This window comes from Tasmannia lanceolata, unplaced genomic scaffold, assembly GCF_043159265.1.
Source record: "Tasmannia lanceolata isolate RefF3 unplaced genomic scaffold, GAP_Taslan_0.1 ptg000054l, whole genome shotgun sequence".
NCBI classification, from domain to species: domain Eukaryota; kingdom Viridiplantae; phylum Streptophyta; class Magnoliopsida; order Canellales; family Winteraceae; genus Tasmannia; species Tasmannia lanceolata.
Genome location: NW_027518731.1, coordinates 3,009,595 through 3,028,333, shown reverse-complemented (window position 1 = coordinate 3,028,333; position 18,739 = coordinate 3,009,595). Strand labels below are relative to the sequence as shown.

Below are 18,739 nucleotides of genomic sequence, written 5' to 3'. Positions count from 1 at the left end.
AATGCATACACTTGGTGACGTTGCACAAATGGGGGCGCCCTTTTAGCTGATATTTGCAAGGGCGCCCCTGAGTTCAGCTCTCCTTGAATATGTTTTACACCTAATCTACGGAGTAAATGCCATATTTAATGAAAGAGTTATGGTAGGTGATTTATGGTCGGACGGGAAACCGCCCATGGCTTAACTTAAACGAGAAACTCGATCACAAAATAGGTAATTTTTATACACGTGGCACGCATTGATTGACGGACAAGTAGAGCCGGTCGTACGCTCTGTTCCCATATCGATCATTTTCCTTAGTCCAAGACTTTTTCATGGCTAAAATTTTCTTGCAAAAAAGCCCTTGCCCTAAAACCAACTTAATTAACCAAAACACGCGGCTTGTTTGGACAATTATTTTTAGTTAGGTCATGCCATTGTCATGTCACATCAACGACTAACTAAATGCCTAGGTACATGATATATCATCCATCATCCATCTTCATGGTGGGTCACTAGAACAATTGTTTGGATTGCCTTGCATGTGTAGAGAGAGATAGAGAATATCATCCACTTCATGTGGCTCACTAGATCAACGGTTTGGATGGCCTTACAAGTGTTGAGAGAGAGAGAGAGAGAGAGAGAGAGAGAGAGAGAGCAATGTCATTTACGTTTATAATTAACGTTGTTAAGTCATAGTGTTTGCATGAGTTAACTCCCATAAGCAACAAGCAGCAGTTGTCCTTTAAGAGAGAGAGAGAGAGAGAGAGAGAGAGAGAGAGAGAGAGAGAATTATTGGTTCGAGATCTACTATCATTTCCGATCGGAATAATCTCATCTCCGTTTGCTTTCCGTCTACTGGAAGAAGGTACGTAGCATCACAAGTCCATTTTGTTGACTAATTCACCCATTTTTCCCATAAGATGATGATTCTTAAGGAGGTAGCTTTGCAGTTTTAAAACTCATACCTATCTTTAGAATTTAAAACAATGAATAAAAGTATACATCTCCTTTTCAGAACAAAATTTGGAAAATCCTATCTCGCTTTCACGGATTTTATTTTCCATTTCTTAACAATAAGATCATATAAAATTACTTTTGATTAAAATTCACTCCCTTTCATGAATCTTATTTTCCTTTTTTGAACGATAAAATAATATGAAATTCCTATTCGTATATTTTATTTTCCACTTTTGAATGATAAAATTATACGAAATTACTGTTGATTAAAAGAATGGCGTTTTTTACCATCTCATTCGATGAATTATGGTGACTGTTATTCTGCTAACATGCGCCAGGAAGGTGAAGGATGGTTAACGTTCACCCATTGCATTGATGCTTTTTAAAGAGATGTTAGAGGTAAAACAGTCATTTTATTGCCTAGAAGGGTCATGTGATCGGTCTCTTATTTTACACACCTGGTTTTCAATGGAACATTCCTACCAGGAAAGCCTGTTATTTTTGGCAGGTGAAGAGCAACTGACTACTCTAACCCTATATCAGTAAATTCCAATCATTTTCACATACATAGACTAGAGAATTCCATATCATATCATGTGGCATGCTTGAATTCACGTGCTCATATCTAATTTTAATGGCTGCCTGAAAGCTAACCTTAACTGACCATTTCCTATTTCTTGGTGCTTGGAATGATATTGGCACTCCCTATTTTTTGTACCTCCAACACTTATGTGTAGTGTCTTAAAAGGCTTGGGATACTTTCAAGATTTTTATACGGTGTGCATCCAGTATTTTTCACAAAGTACCGTGGGGGCCACTTCATACAATGATCCAAACCGTTCATTTGGTAAATAGGTTGTACCCAGTAAAACATCTCCCTAGGATGATCCTAAACCTCTACTCTGTGGTGGGACTCAAGCATATAGAGACCTCTATAGAGAGGAGGGTTAGGATCATCCTACCAAGTTCGCCCCACTATACTTTTTGAAAAAATATTGGACTTCATGCCCTCGCAGGATATAAATTCTCCTAATTATATATGCACATTATTTTGAGGGATTTACTAGGGACCATTGCCAGAAACACATTTCGTGGCTGACTGTTGCATGTGGAAGCAACAGCCAGCCGCAAAATGCCTTTCTGGCATGGTCCCCAGCAAATCCCTTATTTTGAAGTTACGATAATCATTAAAATGGATTTTGTAAACGATTGAAACTGGCTTTAATGTCCCCTTCACAATTACGATTAGTAGAATGCCATTATCAACACTAAAAACAAATGTTATAAGTAGAACCTTCCTCTTATGCCCATTTCACAACCCTTATGTATACATATCCTTGCATTCCCTGTTGACCCCATCTTTGCAATTTTCTAGATGGGTGCCTTCATTCAGGTGGTTAGCTAAAGCCCAGTGGCACCGCTGCTGGAGAAGAAGAGTGCGGCCAGATTCAGGCATTGTGAAGTGAGGGTTGTGGCAGCTCGAACACGAGCCGAGGAAGATGCGTGGGCGGCCATTGCCGGCGAAAGCCGTGATCGTACTTTGCATGGCTTGCCTCTTTATTGGCTCTCTCTTTAACGGCCGCACATGGACCGGGCCACCGGAGGAAAATCGCGGCGAACGAATTCCGGTCATTTTGAGCCACGAGGAGAATTTTATCTCCGGGAAATGCGACCATAAGCGGGTGATTTTTTATACTTAGTTGTCATGTTGTACGTTTAGTTAGCAAAATGCTATTTTAAACGGTATTTAAAAAAAATAGTTTTATTGGTTTGCCATTTAATACCCCGTTTAAAAATTTTAAACTCATTTTTTTATATTTCCCTTTTTTTAACCAAAACGGTATTAAATTAGATTTTTTTTTTTTTTTTTTGGCGTTGCTAACTATGCTTGTAACTTGTAAGTGCATGTTCACAAACTTACAAGTTTGATAAAACAAGTGGATTTTGCGGGGAAATGATATTCGAACTCACATATTTTGATGATGGCAATCCTCATTTTGTTAAGTGTTTTCTGTTTGGTCTCTGTTAGCTCTTATGGTAATTTTGTAAGAGCCATTAACAGCCGATTAGGGAGTGTAAATTGAAGGAAGGTATGCCATTATCAAATATTGGTGTGTGGATATCATTTTCTGATTTTGATGGTGAACTCAAAGTATAAGTCAATGACATTGAGTTTCTCCTATCCACCTAAACTAAAAATGATCTTTCCCCTCTTAAACACACACCTGTATGTGTATGTCTGTCTGTGTGAGGTGGGATGGCTCGGGAATGATGTTTCCACCCCTTTCCAGTATCTGCACACCTTTTTGTTTGTTTTTTCTTCTTAAAATGCCTACATTTCAAGAAAAAGACAAACAAAACGGGGTGGATATACTGGGAAATGGCGTGAAATTAATGTCTCCATCTGTGTGTGTGCGTGTGTTGTTTTTATTTATTTTTTTACTAATAGTTTTTTGAAGAATATCCATTGTATCTATTCCTAATGTGAGATTTTCTATGTTAGAAATTGGTTGAAGGAAATTCAGGAGATATAATGGGAGAAGTGACAAAAACTCATGAAGCCATTCAGTAAGGCCATTTTCTATTTTTGTTTGATAAAAGATAAAAGCCTGTTTTTATAGTGTTTTTATTCTATAAATTTATTTTATATAGGTCACTTGATAAGACAATTTCAATGGTAGAAATGGAACTAGCGGTGGCCCGAACGAGCGGAATCAATCGTCTGTCTTCTATCAAAGGCTCTAATAACCATACCCTACAAAAGGCGTTTGTTGTGATCGGAATCAATACCGCCTTTAGCAGCAAAAAGCGACGTGATTCCCTCCGCCAGACTTGGATGCCTAAAGGTGGTACACTTGTTTAAGAACAATAGAGACCGAGATCACCTTATTTTCAATTAACTTTTGTTTTTCTTAGTAACAGATAAATTGGAAACTTTTACCATTCATGTGAAATTGATTTCACTCATTAACGTGAAATTGATATTATACTTATTTTGACTAAATTCATGAGAAACAACCATATCAACATGCACTCATTCCCTTAATTATAGATAAATACTTGTTTACCAACCATGAAAGTTTTTTCTTGGAAAATTATTTTCCCAAGGTTTGCTAACTGCTTTTTTATACCAAAAAAAGGGTTTTTTTGCTGGAAGAATTTTACATGAAACACTATTTACCTAGAAAAAAAGCATTAATTATCCAACTGTAGCAGAATTGTTTTTCAGGCTCTATTTCTTTCTACGTAAAATGGGGGTAAAACAAAATTTACCCCTACTTTAAAAAGTGGGGCATAAAAATTTGTTTTACGCCCATTTTAAAAAATGGCATAAAATTTGTTCTATGCCTATTTTAAGAAACAGAAACAGAAAATCAAGGAATAAAATCTCATTGACTCTGACCGTGCCGTTAGCAAGCCTACCTTCCACCTCAAATATCTCCAATATTTTCAAAATATAGCAATTTTATCATGACATTTTGATAAAATGATAAAATCCCGAAATAATCCCTAGAATTTAAAAATATAGCGATATTTTCATTTGTTGTAATAATATCGCGATAATATCATGATATTTTTTTTATTTGTTTTTAAAATACACACACACACACAGATATATATATATATATATATATATATATATATATATATATATATATATATATATATATGTGAGGAAACTGTTGGTGAGCTTAACCAAACTTATGGTGAGCTAGCTTGCCCAATCACATGGGTCCCACATTTTGGGGAGTGATCCAAACCATTCATTTGCAAGGCCTTATCATAGATAGGGGGTGTACCAAAAATCAGCTCCATAGGATCATCCTAACCCCTCCATTTGTGGAGGACAAAAATGGGGCAGATATCTCGAGATTTTCCTTTTACCGTTTTATTCCTGATATATACCTGAAAAATAAAAATAATATATCTCGAGATTTTCCTTGGCCGAGAAATTCCCAAGAGTGATATTTGTGACTTAGATTCCACCAAACATGCAGGATCCAAACTGAAGAAGCTAGAAAAAGAAAAAGGAATTGTTCTACGATTTGTGATCGGCCACAGTGCCACACCTGGGGGTGTACTCGACCGCGCCATAGACTCAGAAGATGCGAAGCACAAGGACTTCCTTAGGCTTGAACATGTGGAAGGATACCATCAGCTCTCTACCAAGACCAGGACTTACTTTTCCACAGCTGCCTCCATTTGGGATGCTGATTTCTATGTCAAGGTAGATGATGATGTCCATGTAAATCTTGGTAAGATTTCCCTTCTCCTTACTTTCACAATTTTCCCATTTTTTTTCATTTTTATCTGATTACTGATTGCTCATTCAATTGAGAATATCATCCATAGCTATAAGAAGACTAGGACCCTTGTTGTTTGGATGTAAAAAAATGTTTTTCCAAGGCCCTCTTTGGATTCTAAGAAAAACATTTCTGACGGAAATTTTTTGTTTCCGTGATTTAGAGCGAAATAATATGTTTACGGTTAATGTAGAGGAATATTACTTAATTTGAAGGCCTCCCTAAGTGAAAATTGAATAGGATTGGTTCATGTCATCTTTTTTCTTTTTGTGACAAAAAAGTTAAAATTTTAGAAATATTTTTCCTCTTCAAACTTTTTCCAGATAATTCATACAATCCAAACAGGGCTAATGGTTAATTTGTCTCCGCTGAAAATTTTCTTTCTCGAAAAAATGTTTAAGGTAAGCTTTGTTTGAGTTTGGAATTGATTTCCTAGGAAAGATTTTACCTGAAGAAATTTCTAAATCCTAAAGGTGTAACATCACACATGTATCTTATATGCATTTGATCTGAGCCATTGATTCTAAAGGCCCCATCATGGATGAGTCATAGGATAAACGGTCTACATCATGTACATGTGCACTATATGTACAATAGTAGAAGCATTAACATCAAAGGAGAAGAAAAAAGAAGGAATAATGTTAAAACAATGAAACTGCACTTAAAATTTTCTATGTAAAATGAAATTTGAAGGTATGGACATGTTTGCGAAGCATGAAATATATTTTTTCCTAAGAAAATGTTCGCCCTTAAAAACAAAATTTCCAAGTTTATTCATGCATTTTTAGAGAAAAATTGTTTCATTTAAACATTACCAGCATAAAACTTTAGAAATTTTACCTGAAATAATTCCTCCCTAAAAAAAGTTTTACCCCGAAATAAGTCCTACGCAAAAAAGCAGTTAGGATCCCTTGGGAAGATTGTTTTCCATGGAAAAATTAAGAATTTTTTTTATTGTCGACAATCATGCAAGGGGTTTTTAGTAAATTTTGCTCGACAACTTTTCCATAGAACTCCAATCTCACCGGTTTTCCTTTCCATTTCCTTTCTATTTGCCACGTCATTTCTATTTCCTCTCCGAGTCACCGAACAATGCCTAAATAATTTGCATAGGAAAGAAGGGCGAGGTTCAGTTGACAAATTAATATAAACTAGACATGGGTAATTTGGTAAATTAAGCATCATTGCTAATCTGATGGGCTCCAGTGTCTATGGGCCCGCATCAAAATTTTACAGCCATTGGATGCTCTAATAGTTTGATCGATTACCTTGTTTACAAACAATCAAGATATCTCTATCTCTCCACCGTTGGATCTAATTTGGACGGGCTTTGTTTTAGGTATGCTTGTGACTACGCTTGCCCGATATCGATCGAGACCCAGAATGTACATCGGTTGCATGAAGTCTGGGCCCGTCCTCTCTGACAAGTGAGTTATTTTACACAACCAGAAGGGGTGGAAATATCACTTCACTAAAGCTATAACCATGTTTTGATATAGGCATAACCATGTTTTGATAATAGGCACATAATCAACTCGTCCTATATGCGTTAGCCATCTGTCAAATGCTGCTGAGTGCTGACAGCTTTTTGGGAATTGTAATATATGGTTAAAGCACATAGGACAGAGTGAGTTAGTGCATATTTACCGAAACATTGTTGTGCTGATATCATTCCCATAAATATGTAAGGTATTTAATAAGAATATTGTAGTGCAGATATCAGTCCCAGATATAAAAGCTAGAAGGTGTTTCATACGTATGGGACTGATATTAGCACTACATATTTTTAGGGTAATGATATTGGCACTGCGTGGTTTTAATAATTCCACAAGCTCATCTTGTCTTTTTTTTAATTGGCTTGAGTTTTTTGGGAACTTTGACAGTTGTTTAAATAATGAAAGACAAGAATAATTTGCGCAATTATTAAAACAATGCAATGGTAATATCAGTAGCCTGTTTTTACTGTGGCAATACCTTATTATTCTACACTTTTTAACCAGCTATCAAAGCCTCATAAAATTCCCAAAAACTTCTCGGCAGCCAGTTTAAAAAGTGTTAACCAAAAAGTGATTATGCTACTATCAAAGTATAGTGGTGGAGATATCAGCCCCTTATATGTATGTGGAGGAATGCTAGACTGACAGGTGCCCTTGCATAAAAAAGTGGGAAAAGGGCACCCTGATTGGTCAAAACTCATTTACAACATTATGATGGTAATTTTCAGTGCCATTGTTAATGGGTTCTGACCAATAGGGGCACCCTTTCTCCCTTTTATTTGCAAGGGCGCCGGTCAGTCTAGCATTCCTCTATACGGGGAATGCTAAATTGATGGGCGCCCTTTCATCTGATTTTTGCAAGGGCGTCCCTCAGTTTAGCATTCCCTGTATAGTTTTATTCAGATATTTTATTAATTTTCAAGGCGGGGTGCTGAGTGACCCATCTCGCTTGCTCTCATTTACAGGGGAGTGAAATATCACGAGCCTGAATTTTGGAAATTCGGAGAAGAAGGAAATAAATATTTCAGGCATGCCACTGGACAAATCTATGCCATTTCTAAGGACCTCGCTGCCTACATCTCTATAAATGCGTGAGTTCCTACGCACATGTGTATTGCATCCACATTTATTTTCTTATTTAATAAAATGAAATGCATTTCCCTGAAATTCTCTAGCAAATCCCCTGAAGTTGTGTTTACTTGCGTTCTCAGGAAATGAAAAGAAAGGAAAATGCCCCAAATTTTCTCGGGAAACCTGAAATTCCACCGTTCTCTTTGTTCCCCCAGAAAGTATTGTTAATGACGTGGAAAAGAAAAAAAATACGTGGAAATTGTCTTTTCTCGCAAATGCTTTCCATTCCTTTCCTCCCAAATAGGTAGGAAAATCATTTTCTAACGTCGCGAGAAAACAAGTTTCTCGTCACAGTTTCTTTTCCCTCAGTTTATGAGCAAGTGAACAGCGAGAAAACAGGTTTCCTGTCACCGTTTCTTTTCCATTTTTTACGTCAGATTCCTTTCCTTTATTCTCTTTTCCTGCAGCGAGAAAACAAGTGAACGGACCTTAAGAAACTATTGGAATTATTAAAAACCTCTTAGTCAATTTGAGCCGGGTGGATTCTTTCGCCTTCTTCATAAAAAAATTCTTAAGGATTCATTACCCGACCCCAACTAGTTTAGGACAAAGACTTAGTTGAGTTGAGTTGAGTTGAGCACAAACCTCTTCTAGATATAATGAAATGCCATCAAAAAATTTATTTTTGTTGTTGTATATAATTGTTATCAAAATTTTATTTTATTTTATTTTATTTTACAGACCCATATTACACCGATATGCCAACGAGGATGTTTCGCTAGGGGCCTGGTTGATTGGTTTGGACGTTGAACATGTAGATGATCGTTCCATGTGTTGTGGGACCCCTCCAGGTAATGCCCTCGAACTACACGTGTACCTTTATGGCCTTGTTTGGATTGTAGGAATTTTTTTGGAAATGTTTCGAAAAGTAAAATTATTTTTAAAATTTCTTACTTTTTTAACACATGGCAAAAGATAACTTCAACCGACCCTATTCATTTCTTATTTAGAGGACCTTCAATTTACTATGATATCTCTCAAAAGGGATTTGCTAGGGACCATCATAGAAGGCATTTCATGCCTGGGCTGTTGCATGTGAGAGCAGCCGCACTGGCTCAGATTTTGTCTTATTCATGCAACAACCCAAAATGCCTTCTACGATGGTCCCTAGCAAACCCCTCTCAAAATTAACAATAATCGTATCATTTTCCTCTAAACCGTGGAAAGATAAGATTTTCTTGAAAAAAAATCCTTCAGAAATGTTTTTCTTGCCCTCCAAACATGGCAATCTTCATGCTAGTCATGGGAGCTTGAGTCCTATGATCAAATTTATGCATCAATCCCTTTTTATTTTTATTTTTTATAGGAAAACACTTAGAAGAAAGGATAATATTTTAGTGAGAATATGAAAGTTAAAAAAAAAAAAACTTATCAAAGGGTCAAATTTTCGCACAAATGCCATTCAATACTAATGTCGATACCAGCCTTAATATGTGACAAATGTGTGCAAGAAGCTCTATGTGAAACAACCAATTACTCCAAAAGCTAAGCCATTGAAGATGGTGCTATTTAATCTTTTATGCTTAACACTCCCCGTCACGTGCCTTTTTGGCTCAGCATACAGTTGGCACATGTGGCCCCTCTTTTGGGTTGGCCATTACATGTGGTTTTTTAATATCAAGGGACCTTTGCTTTGATACCATCTTAAATAGCCAATTACTCCAAAAGCTTAAGCTCTTAGAGTGTCAGTTATTTAATCTTTTATACTTAAACATTCTCTGCCGTGCCAAATACTGCGCCCAAGGGGAGTCCAGAGGGCGAAATATGGTCCACCTCCGAAAAATTAATGTTAAGATCTAAGTAGATTTTGGATCGGTTTTCTTTTTTAACAAAATGGATTCCTGTTTGGCTAGCAACTCTTTTTTTTTTTCTTTTTCTTTTTTTTGTAGATTGTGAATGGAGAGCGCAGGCGGGAAATGTCTGTGCAGCGTCGTTTGATTGGTCGTGCAGTGGGGTATGCAAGTCTGTGGAGAGGATGAAGGACATTCACAACACATGTGGTGAAGGGGATGGAGCTATTTGGAATGTTGTTCTTTAGATGCAATGGGGAATTGGAAAATATGAAATAGATAATACATGGTTTACTAGGGGAACAAAATTGCATGCCCTTTCATGGGTTTTAAAAAGATATAAAGGAGATAAAAGCTGGTTTTTGGTGAAAAACCATAAAACCTAACTAGGGTTTGAGAATGTGTATCTTTGGAAGTCATTCTCTCTTGTATGGACACTCTACCTGGAGAAATTATCTTATAGTTCTTACAAGGTATAAGCCATTTCAAGTGAGAGATGACGAATTATCTATGCAAGTTTTTTTTTTTAATTCACTCCACTCTCAACCCTAAACATCATTAATTAGTATATGGTGATTAGGAAAATTGATCTAGTTGGTGTTGGGGCTAAAATCCTACACACTACTTATATATGAGACATAGTGTCCTTCGATTGAAGGTTTTCGAATGCAATTAACAAAGATGTATCTCGAATTTGAGTATTGTGCGAACTACAATCAAACGACAAATGGCTTTTGGACCAATTAACAATTTTATAAACTTTGGTCTTAGTAGTTAATTTACAATTTTTTAACTGCTCTCACTTTTGCAATCACCATGTGTTCAAATTTGAATTTGAGCCTTTTGCAATTAACATGTGCTCCATCTTTCAAATTTTTTATTTTGAGGGTTCAAACAGTCGGTCACCACAGGAATACGATGTGAGCCCATTGGATTTCGATGATTACCCATTTGTAGGTCATGATCAGATAACTAAGGCACTATTTGTTTTGGCCATGTTCGTTTTAGATTATGACCAAGGTTTTAATTTTCGGTTTCGGTATCAATTTCGGACCCCACCGAAATCCGAAATTTCGGGCCGAAATTTGGTACTTTAGTTCGAAATTGCAAACCAAATTTCCGAAATTTCGGACAGAAATTTTGGACCGAAATTTTGTAACAAAAAAAAGACATTTTCTTGAAATTCAGACCGAAATGACCGAAATTTGGTAAAGGTTTCGGTCCCATTTCGGATTTCGGCCGAAATTTAAAACCATGATTATGACAACCAATTGTCAGTCCAAAACCTGGAGAATAATAGGTTTGGATTGACAATCGGTTGTGATAATGTAAATTGAACAGGGCCTTTGGAATTTTAAAACTGATTGTGAAGCCATAACTGATTATTGGAGTCAAATTCAGGCCCCCCATAAGCGGTGTCAATGTCCTTACAATTGGCCAACTACCCTACCCGATGCTCCCATCCTTGGGCCTAGCATGGCTCTCTATGGCATCGTGGTACACGCCTATTAGGAAAAACCAACCGATTTTCTGTGGCAGTGATGATTTTAGGATCAAATCTAAACAATGATTTCCCGGATGGCATTTTCCTGAAATAAAAAGCTTATTTTATTTATTTTCACATTGGCAGAAGTAAGCTTCATGGACTTAGCTTGGGATTATCCTTTATAAAAAGCTTATTATCCTTTATAAAGCCCATTAGACACTAAGGCAATCGTCTACCACAAATATGAGTGGGCTGATTTGGGCCGGTGTTAGTCAGAGTAAATCTAGCTTTATTAGAAACCAACATTAGATGCATTAAGAATCCGAATTCAATCACATCTTTTCCTGAATTTTGGATTAGCTCATAAAAACTCAAGTCATAAAAGCAAATAGTTTTCCTTTGAAGAAACAAGTTTTGGACACTATCTGTTGGTGTATTTTTAACAAAAAGTAAAAAGAAAAGTCAAAAAGTAGTTTTTTAATGAGACAAAAACATGTGAAGACAAAAACTACAAAAAGCAAACAAAGCAAACCTCTATTTGTTTAGTCCCACATTGGTCGGGACAAAAATTGGAGGTGGTGGAAGAAGCTAGAAAAAGTCTTCCCTCCTTTGCTTGCCTTGCCTACTTTCTCTTCTTTCTTTTTATTTCTCATTACTGCAAACATTCAAAATCAGTTTCTTCATTCCAAATTTTGACAACACTATCTATGTTGATTCCTCTTTGTGATTCCTCATTTTTTTTTCTTTCTACTTATTTCAGAACCCCCCTCAAATGGAACTGTAATGCAACTTAGAACATCGGAAGAATGACATGATTTTCAACTTCCAAGTTGTGTTAGAACGACAGCGGAGCTGTGATGAATTCCATTGGACATAAGAAAGGAAACAAGTCTGAGTTAGATCTCACTTGGACGAAAGGTAGACCCACAAAAGCATTAGAAAACAGTTTGAACCTTTTTTATTTTTTACTTTTGTCAAAAAGTTGAATTGGGTTCAAACCATTGACCACAAATGTTGCAAAATTGAGTACCATTCAGCTCAACTACTATTTAAGACTCTCCAGGTCAATTACTCCCTCTCACCAATTCTGTTTTCTCTTGGCCGAGTTCTCGTCCGAGTCTGACTTATTGTCTGAGCCTGAGTTTTGTCCTATCAAGTAAATAAAAAACTCCTTTGACTCGCCTGAGATAATGGAAAATTGACCCCGATTAATCACTGACTTGCCTGAGTGGATTCCTTTTTACCTTGTCTGGGTTCTTGCCCGATCCCTACTTTTTAAACACTGCACTAAACTGTCTAAGTACAGATGACTCCACCATGTCACATACAAGCATATTGCTCATGGGTCCATTTTTCTTCATAATGGCAAACACACTGCCAGTGAAGAGGTGTTAGGGAGATAACAGTGGTGAGGGATCTTGCAAGGGAGGGCCTAGTTTCAACATGAAACATGTATGATGAAGGTTTTCTTTTCCAAAAGAGAAATGAGGAAAGGAAAGAAAACAGTGGAATATATACCCTAGAAGGCCTGGAAACCAGGACCCATTTATTTTCTTAATTTTCAGAAATGGGCTCATTCAATTCATCTCTCCCATATATCACATCACAGTATCACACTATACATGGATTTGCTTTTAGAGGCTTCTCTTTTAAGTAACTATGGAAGGTTTATCAACCCATGCACCACATCCACCGTTCTCTCATTAAATGTCGTTTGATGAGACCCTCACACATAACAGAGTGGCATGGCATGGAAAAAATGTATAAACTATAAAGAACAAGACCCTAGCCAAATGCATTGAATCATTGTAGATGGGATTAGACCTAACATTCTTTCAGACTTTTTAAAATATAAAGTAAGGTCCTAGGAATCAAATCAAAGAGTTTGAGGCCCTTAAATTCCTCTCTTCTGTGACAGTCAATTATTAAAGAAAGGGGCAGATAGAAAAGGAGGATATAAAGGTTATCAACTTAGCATTGCACCAAAGTGGGTCCACCGACAGGGCATTTTCATTCTATTTTTGTTATTCATATGCAAGTCAAGATAAAGGTGAAACATCATTAAATACATAATCTTTCTTAAGGTATATTGTCAGCTCCAATATGTTTTGAAGAGCTGAAGTTGGAGTTGTCTTCCCCATAAGAAATTGATGGTTTGTAAGAATACCATTTAGACCAAAAGAGATAGTTGAAAAAATTGACCAGGCTAAGGGCAGCAAGCATCCAATAGAAAAGGTCTAGTCTATCTTTGTTGAGGTCATTGTCACTGAGCCACCCACCAATGGATGAATTTGAGGTGATTTTGTTGACTAGAGATACAAGGAGAGAGCTCAAGAAAAACCCAAATGAGTATGAGCAATACGTCATGGCTGTTAGGAAGGATTGCATCCCTGCTAATGACTGTTTGTAGAAGAACTCAATGAGACCAACAGCTGTGAACATCTCTGAGAGCCCAAATATGAGAAATTGTGGTGCAATCCAAAAAATCGATATTTTTTCTTTTAAGTCTATGGATAAATTCCTTCTCTTGTTCTCTACTAGTGCTGCTGAGACCATTGAGAAGGTCGCGAAGAAGAGGCCGACACCAATGCGTTGGAGGGGAGAAATACCTGTTGGAAATTGTAAATCAAAATTAATGTGTATGGTTTCCTGAAAAGTCATTTTGGTCTTCTAGGTAGTTATTGTGTGTGGAAAATGTAAAGAGTCTTTTGTGTTTTCTAGAGTTCTTAATGTCTAGCTAGCTTATCAAAGAGTCAAATGGCGAGATCCTACGTTGTTGCTTAGGATACCTAGAGGACTCATAGAAACTACAACTATCTGTTGAATGTATTTGCTAATTTAGGTATGTCTTGAGTCTATAAGTATGGAGTCATTGCTGTAGAAACTGTAAGCTTAAAGAACTTAAAGGGAAAGCTTAGAGAGAAGCTTCAAGGGAGAACAAATGTAGAGATTTCTTGTGTGTTTTGATATATAAAGTTCTTTTTATTTTGGCTTTACATTTATGTTTTGATGGAGCTCACACGAACCCTTTGGCCTTGTAGAGCTCCACCAAAACATAAATGTGCCGTGTATCTCCCAAGCTCCCTTACCTGACTCATTTCCAGTGAACTTCCGTGCGAGTGGGACGAAGACAGCCTCGTAGAGGGGGACCAGGAAGACGAGGAGAAAGTAAGGTATGGACTGAAGTGAGGCTGGTGGGATTTGGAAGCTTTTAGTTAGTTGGTTGTTCATGACATCTCCTTGTTGAACTGAGAATGTTTGGAGCTGAGCTAGGATGGTGTTGAAGATTATGGTACAAGCGAATATCGGAATGACAGAGATTATTATCTTCACTTGTTCAACTTGGGCCACAGTGCATAGTCTCCATGGGCACTCCTTCATGTTACCTCCGTCTTGAATTTTTATGCAGGCCTTGTCCAAGAATCTGAAAATTTTCTCAATATCATTAAAATTTAATTATATAGAGAGGTTAAGTGGTAGAAAGAACTAACATCTTCGTAGTCAGATTTGGCAATGTCAAAACACCCATATTGAAAAAAATTCTGTAGATATAATAACAAATTTAATATAAATGTATGTGCAAAAGGTACTTAAAAGATCCTTTCTGACATGGGCCACACAGCTCCAAATCCATTAAATTTTCTAGTTGGCAGTTTTAATGATTTTAATTAGAACCCACAATCTGTTTTAGTGTGGGGTCTGTGCATAAAGCATTTATAAGTTGGATTTGAAGTGAACTTTTACTTGGAAGCCATGGTTTCCTTTGTTGATATATCTTCAAAAATCATTGGAATTTTGTTAAGGTTACGAATTTACAGAACTTGGGTAAGTACACACAATTTTCCTTGGCTAATTAGTTTGTGAAATCATAAAAAAAAATATGAGAAATTCGAGAAGAACCACCAGTCTTTCAATTGTAAATCGTGTTCATGATCTCTCCATGGGGAATGCACACTCACCTAAACTTTTCGGTATGATACACAATGTGGCTGGATACATCGTTTTGGCTTCCATGGAGCATCTCTGAATTAGATGCACAAACTTGCTTTCTCTTTGCAATGGCAGCTACAAAAACCTTCCAAAGGAAAAGAAAGATCCAATCCAGTTAGACATTACATTAGCTGAATTTAAGAGTGATGCAAACATTTGAATCCAATTAGACATTACATTAGCTTAATTTAAGAGTGATGTAAACATTTGAAAGCTTTTATACTTTAGGAGAGATAAAGGGGGCAAGAAAGGCAATGATATATCAGAAATCAACATTTTGTAAGCCCATGAATCAGTAGCCACTGAAGACCTCATATAATTAAAGAATACATACATATATATATAAAGAATACATACATGTATGTATGTATGTATGTATGCATGCATGCATATAAATCAACATAAACATATCCAAAACAGAAAAGCACCAACCACCACAAGATAAAAATTAATTTAGGAAAAAAGCTTAGGCTCTGCTTCTTTTAATGTAACATGGTCGTAAACCAAATTTTACGCCCATATTAATGTGGAAAAATGGGCATAAAATTTATTTTACTCCCATTTTACGTCGAAAGAAACAGAGCCTTAGAGAAAGTAAGCACAGAATAATTGAAAATTATTCCTAATTTCTATAAAAAAAGACCAAAAAACTGTTTCTAATCAGCATAGAATAATCCTTTCTCAATTAACATAACAACTGACCAAAGAAAGGACTACTCTTCATCAGCACTTTTTCTTTTTTCTAATTTCATAAGAATGATAAAAGAACCATGCCCACCAGCGTAAATATAGCCAAAAAGAACTTTTCAATCTTCATAAAATTGCCAAAAATATAATTTTAATCAGCAAACAAGAAACACAAAAGCTGACCTTAATCAGCACTTTACACACCCAATCAAAACTACTAATCAACATAACTATAACCCAGAAAATGATTACAGTACATAAGAAATTGAAATATTTGAGATTTTACTTTTCAAAATTAAACTAAAATAAAATAAAATATAAAAGGACAATTCTCATAACTTTCATACAAGTAACCAAACAACTATTTCTAATCAGAATAAAATAAGTCCGTAACAGTTCCCAAAAGCTACTCTTAATCATCATTTAAAATGTTCCAAAAGACTACTCTGTCATACAAATAAATGAAAGAAAGTAATCAAACTTGTAAGGAGAAAGAGAAGTGCCTCTCTTACTTGTACAATTGGGGTGAAGATGCTGCCCTGGGGAGGCTTATTCCTGTATAAAAGTGTGCCAGAAATTAAGCTTATTAATCCCATTGCCATGGTTGCTGCAGAGAGTCCGAACCCAACATCCATTCCCACTCTGGTCTGGACCCAAATGATAACAGTGACGGCAAAGAGCTGTCCAATGCAAAAGCTTAAGTATGCAGTGTTGAAGTAGGTGGAGAGCTTCTTTGATTGTTTGGGGTCATCCTTTTGGAATTGGTCACCTCCATGAGAGATCATGTTTGGCTTTAGACAACCACTCCCCAAAGCCACCAAGTAGAGAGCTATGAAGAATATTGAGGCCTTGAAGCCCTTGGCCTCTATACATTTCCACCCTTCATTTGCCATGTTGCACTTTGGTGGCCTTAGTTGATGGAGATGGGCTTGAACTGAGAGTAGTATGAAGCCCTGAACAATAAGATTGAGCACCATGTGAGAGATAATCTTTGTTAATTTCATACTTTTTTCGTTGTTTTGTTTGGGTTGGAATCCTGATACCTCATTTTATGAATTGACCAAAGCATCAGATAGAGCATCATGTGGGATACACTGTTAATTTCAAACTTTTTTCATTGTTTTGTTTGGGTTGGAGTTCTGATACACTCATTTTAGGAATTGACAAAAGTATTAGATAGAGATACACTTTGTTAATTTCAAACCTTTTCCATTGTTTTGTTTTGATTGAAATTCTGATACCCTCATTTTATGAATTGAAAAAAGCCACAAAACCTTTACATGGTCTTTTTAATTTGTTCTCTCTCTCTCTCTCTCTCTCTCTCTCTCTCTCTCTCTCTCTCTCTCTCTCTCTCTCTCTCTCTCAAGAAGAAAATCTGTCAACTTGTTGGGTAATCTCTTATGTTTATATTTCTTTCTATGATTTTCTAAAGATTTTAAGAATGACATCAATCTAGACCTCAGAATTCAAATAATCTATACTAATTGGAATGTGATGACAAGTAGTATAGAGAAAACAGAATCAGAGACTTACTGAGAGCTCAACAAACCCAAATATTAACATAGTCCAAAAGCTCCCAAGATAAGAATCTGAGAGGAACCCACCAAACAGAGACAAGAGGAAGATAGTCCCTATAAAGTTGGTCACTATGTTTGCAGATTTTGACAGAGAAAAGTGCATCTCATTGAATACATATGTTATGAGGTTATTCCCAACTGCCCCAATTGACATGATTTCAAATGCTTGGATGCCTGAAACACACATACAAAGGAGAAATAATCAAAACCCATATCACATCCTCACTCAAACTGAAAACAAAATCCAAATTTCAATGTATTACTCTTTCCAAGAAAGATGAAAAATCAGTATAAAATTTAATTGGGTCCTTGTAGAAATGAATTTACAAATTAAAAGGGTTAAAGAAATTCTCCCTCTCAAACCACCAGAAAAGAAGGCCAACAAAAGAGCAACTAAAAGTATATGATAGCCAAAACAATTGAACAACAAGAAAATTACTCTGAAAATATGCATTTTGGCATGCCAAAGACATTCATAGTAGCCAGAATGTTATCCATGGAACATCAATTAACACCAAGAAAGCCACAAATTACAGTAATTTACTACGAATAAGTTTTCTAGAAATTATTCAAATCAGTATAGCACTTCAAACAGAAGTTCAAAAACAGAGCATCCAACATAACACAGAGAGAGAGAGAGAGAGAGAGAGAGAGAGAGAGAGAGAGAGACCCAATACAAAGGTTGCAGCCTTCATCCCTCCATGCTTGTTGTGCTTGCAAGGTCTGCCACGCCAATCAACTGACACCTCATTAGACATGGATTCTTCTTTCAAATTCTGTTTTCCCCCCCTCTTCTCTCCCTTCCCTAGAGAAAGTATCTCTTTAGAAATACTCACACAAAACAAACTAGAGAACTAAGCTCTCCTCCCTAGAATCCTTTGATGAATTTCATGCAAGTTGATGGTCTTATTTATAATACTCTCCCGAGAGAGAGAGAGAGAGTGAGTGAGTGTGTGGCTGTTCTGCGAAAATCCATCACAAGTTTCTATTTTTAGGAGGTGTGGGAAGCAGAAAAGCCGGTCCACCAATGCATGCATACATACATGTATATAAAGACCAAAAATAGCGTACATATTTTGAAAGGGGGTTTGCTAGGTCCAAAAGGCATTTCGCGTTGGGTCTCTCGCATGTGAGACCAGCCACCTCGCGTGAATGAAGACAATCTATCTTCATTCATGAGGTGGCTAGTCTGACATTGACATGTGACAGACCAGCCTGAAATGCCTTTTGCGATGGACGCTAGCAATTCCAAAGGATATAAATACCCTAAGTACGGATAGACATGAATATATGCCTTTAAAATTTTTGGTAGCTAGGTTCATAGCTTTCCATTGATTGA

The 18,739-nt window shown here is 36.6% G+C and overlaps 2 protein-coding genes across 3 annotated transcripts; one reads left to right on the top strand and one right to left on the bottom strand.

Annotated features, from left to right (window-relative positions):
* Positions 1-684: 684 nt before the first annotated feature.
* LOC143864850 (putative beta-1,3-galactosyltransferase 8) lies at positions 685-10,194 on the top strand. Of its 2 annotated transcripts, XM_077375713.1 has the most exons (10): positions 734-847; positions 1,278-1,338; positions 2,315-2,621; positions 3,443-3,507; positions 3,592-3,785; positions 4,938-5,195; positions 6,583-6,670; positions 7,705-7,830; positions 8,552-8,661; positions 9,760-10,194. In XM_077375713.1, exons 3-10 carry the CDS (start codon positions 2,439-2,441, stop codon positions 9,906-9,908), a joined length of 1,173 nt encoding a protein of 390 aa, XP_077231828.1. In that variant the 5' UTR covers positions 734-847; positions 1,278-1,338; positions 2,315-2,438; the 3' UTR covers positions 9,909-10,194. The 2 variants fall into 2 exon arrangements, with proteins under 2 accessions (XP_077231827.1, XP_077231828.1); XM_077375712.1 differs by lacking the exon at positions 1,278-1,338 and having other exon boundaries at positions 685-847.
* A 2,912-nt stretch (positions 10,195-13,106) lies between these two features.
* LOC143864796 (protein NRT1/ PTR FAMILY 4.4-like) lies at positions 13,107-18,266 on the bottom strand. The gene is made up of 6 exons (XM_077375629.1): positions 18,071-18,266; positions 17,357-17,574; positions 16,336-16,776; positions 15,106-15,221; positions 14,236-14,570; positions 13,107-13,755 (listed from the first exon to the last, which is right to left on the bottom strand). The coding sequence occupies exons 1-6, from the start codon at positions 18,156-18,158 to the stop codon at positions 13,226-13,228; spliced, it is 1,728 nt and encodes a 575-aa protein (XP_077231744.1). The 5' UTR covers positions 18,159-18,266; the 3' UTR covers positions 13,107-13,225.
* Between the last annotated feature and the right edge of the window lie 473 nt (positions 18,267-18,739).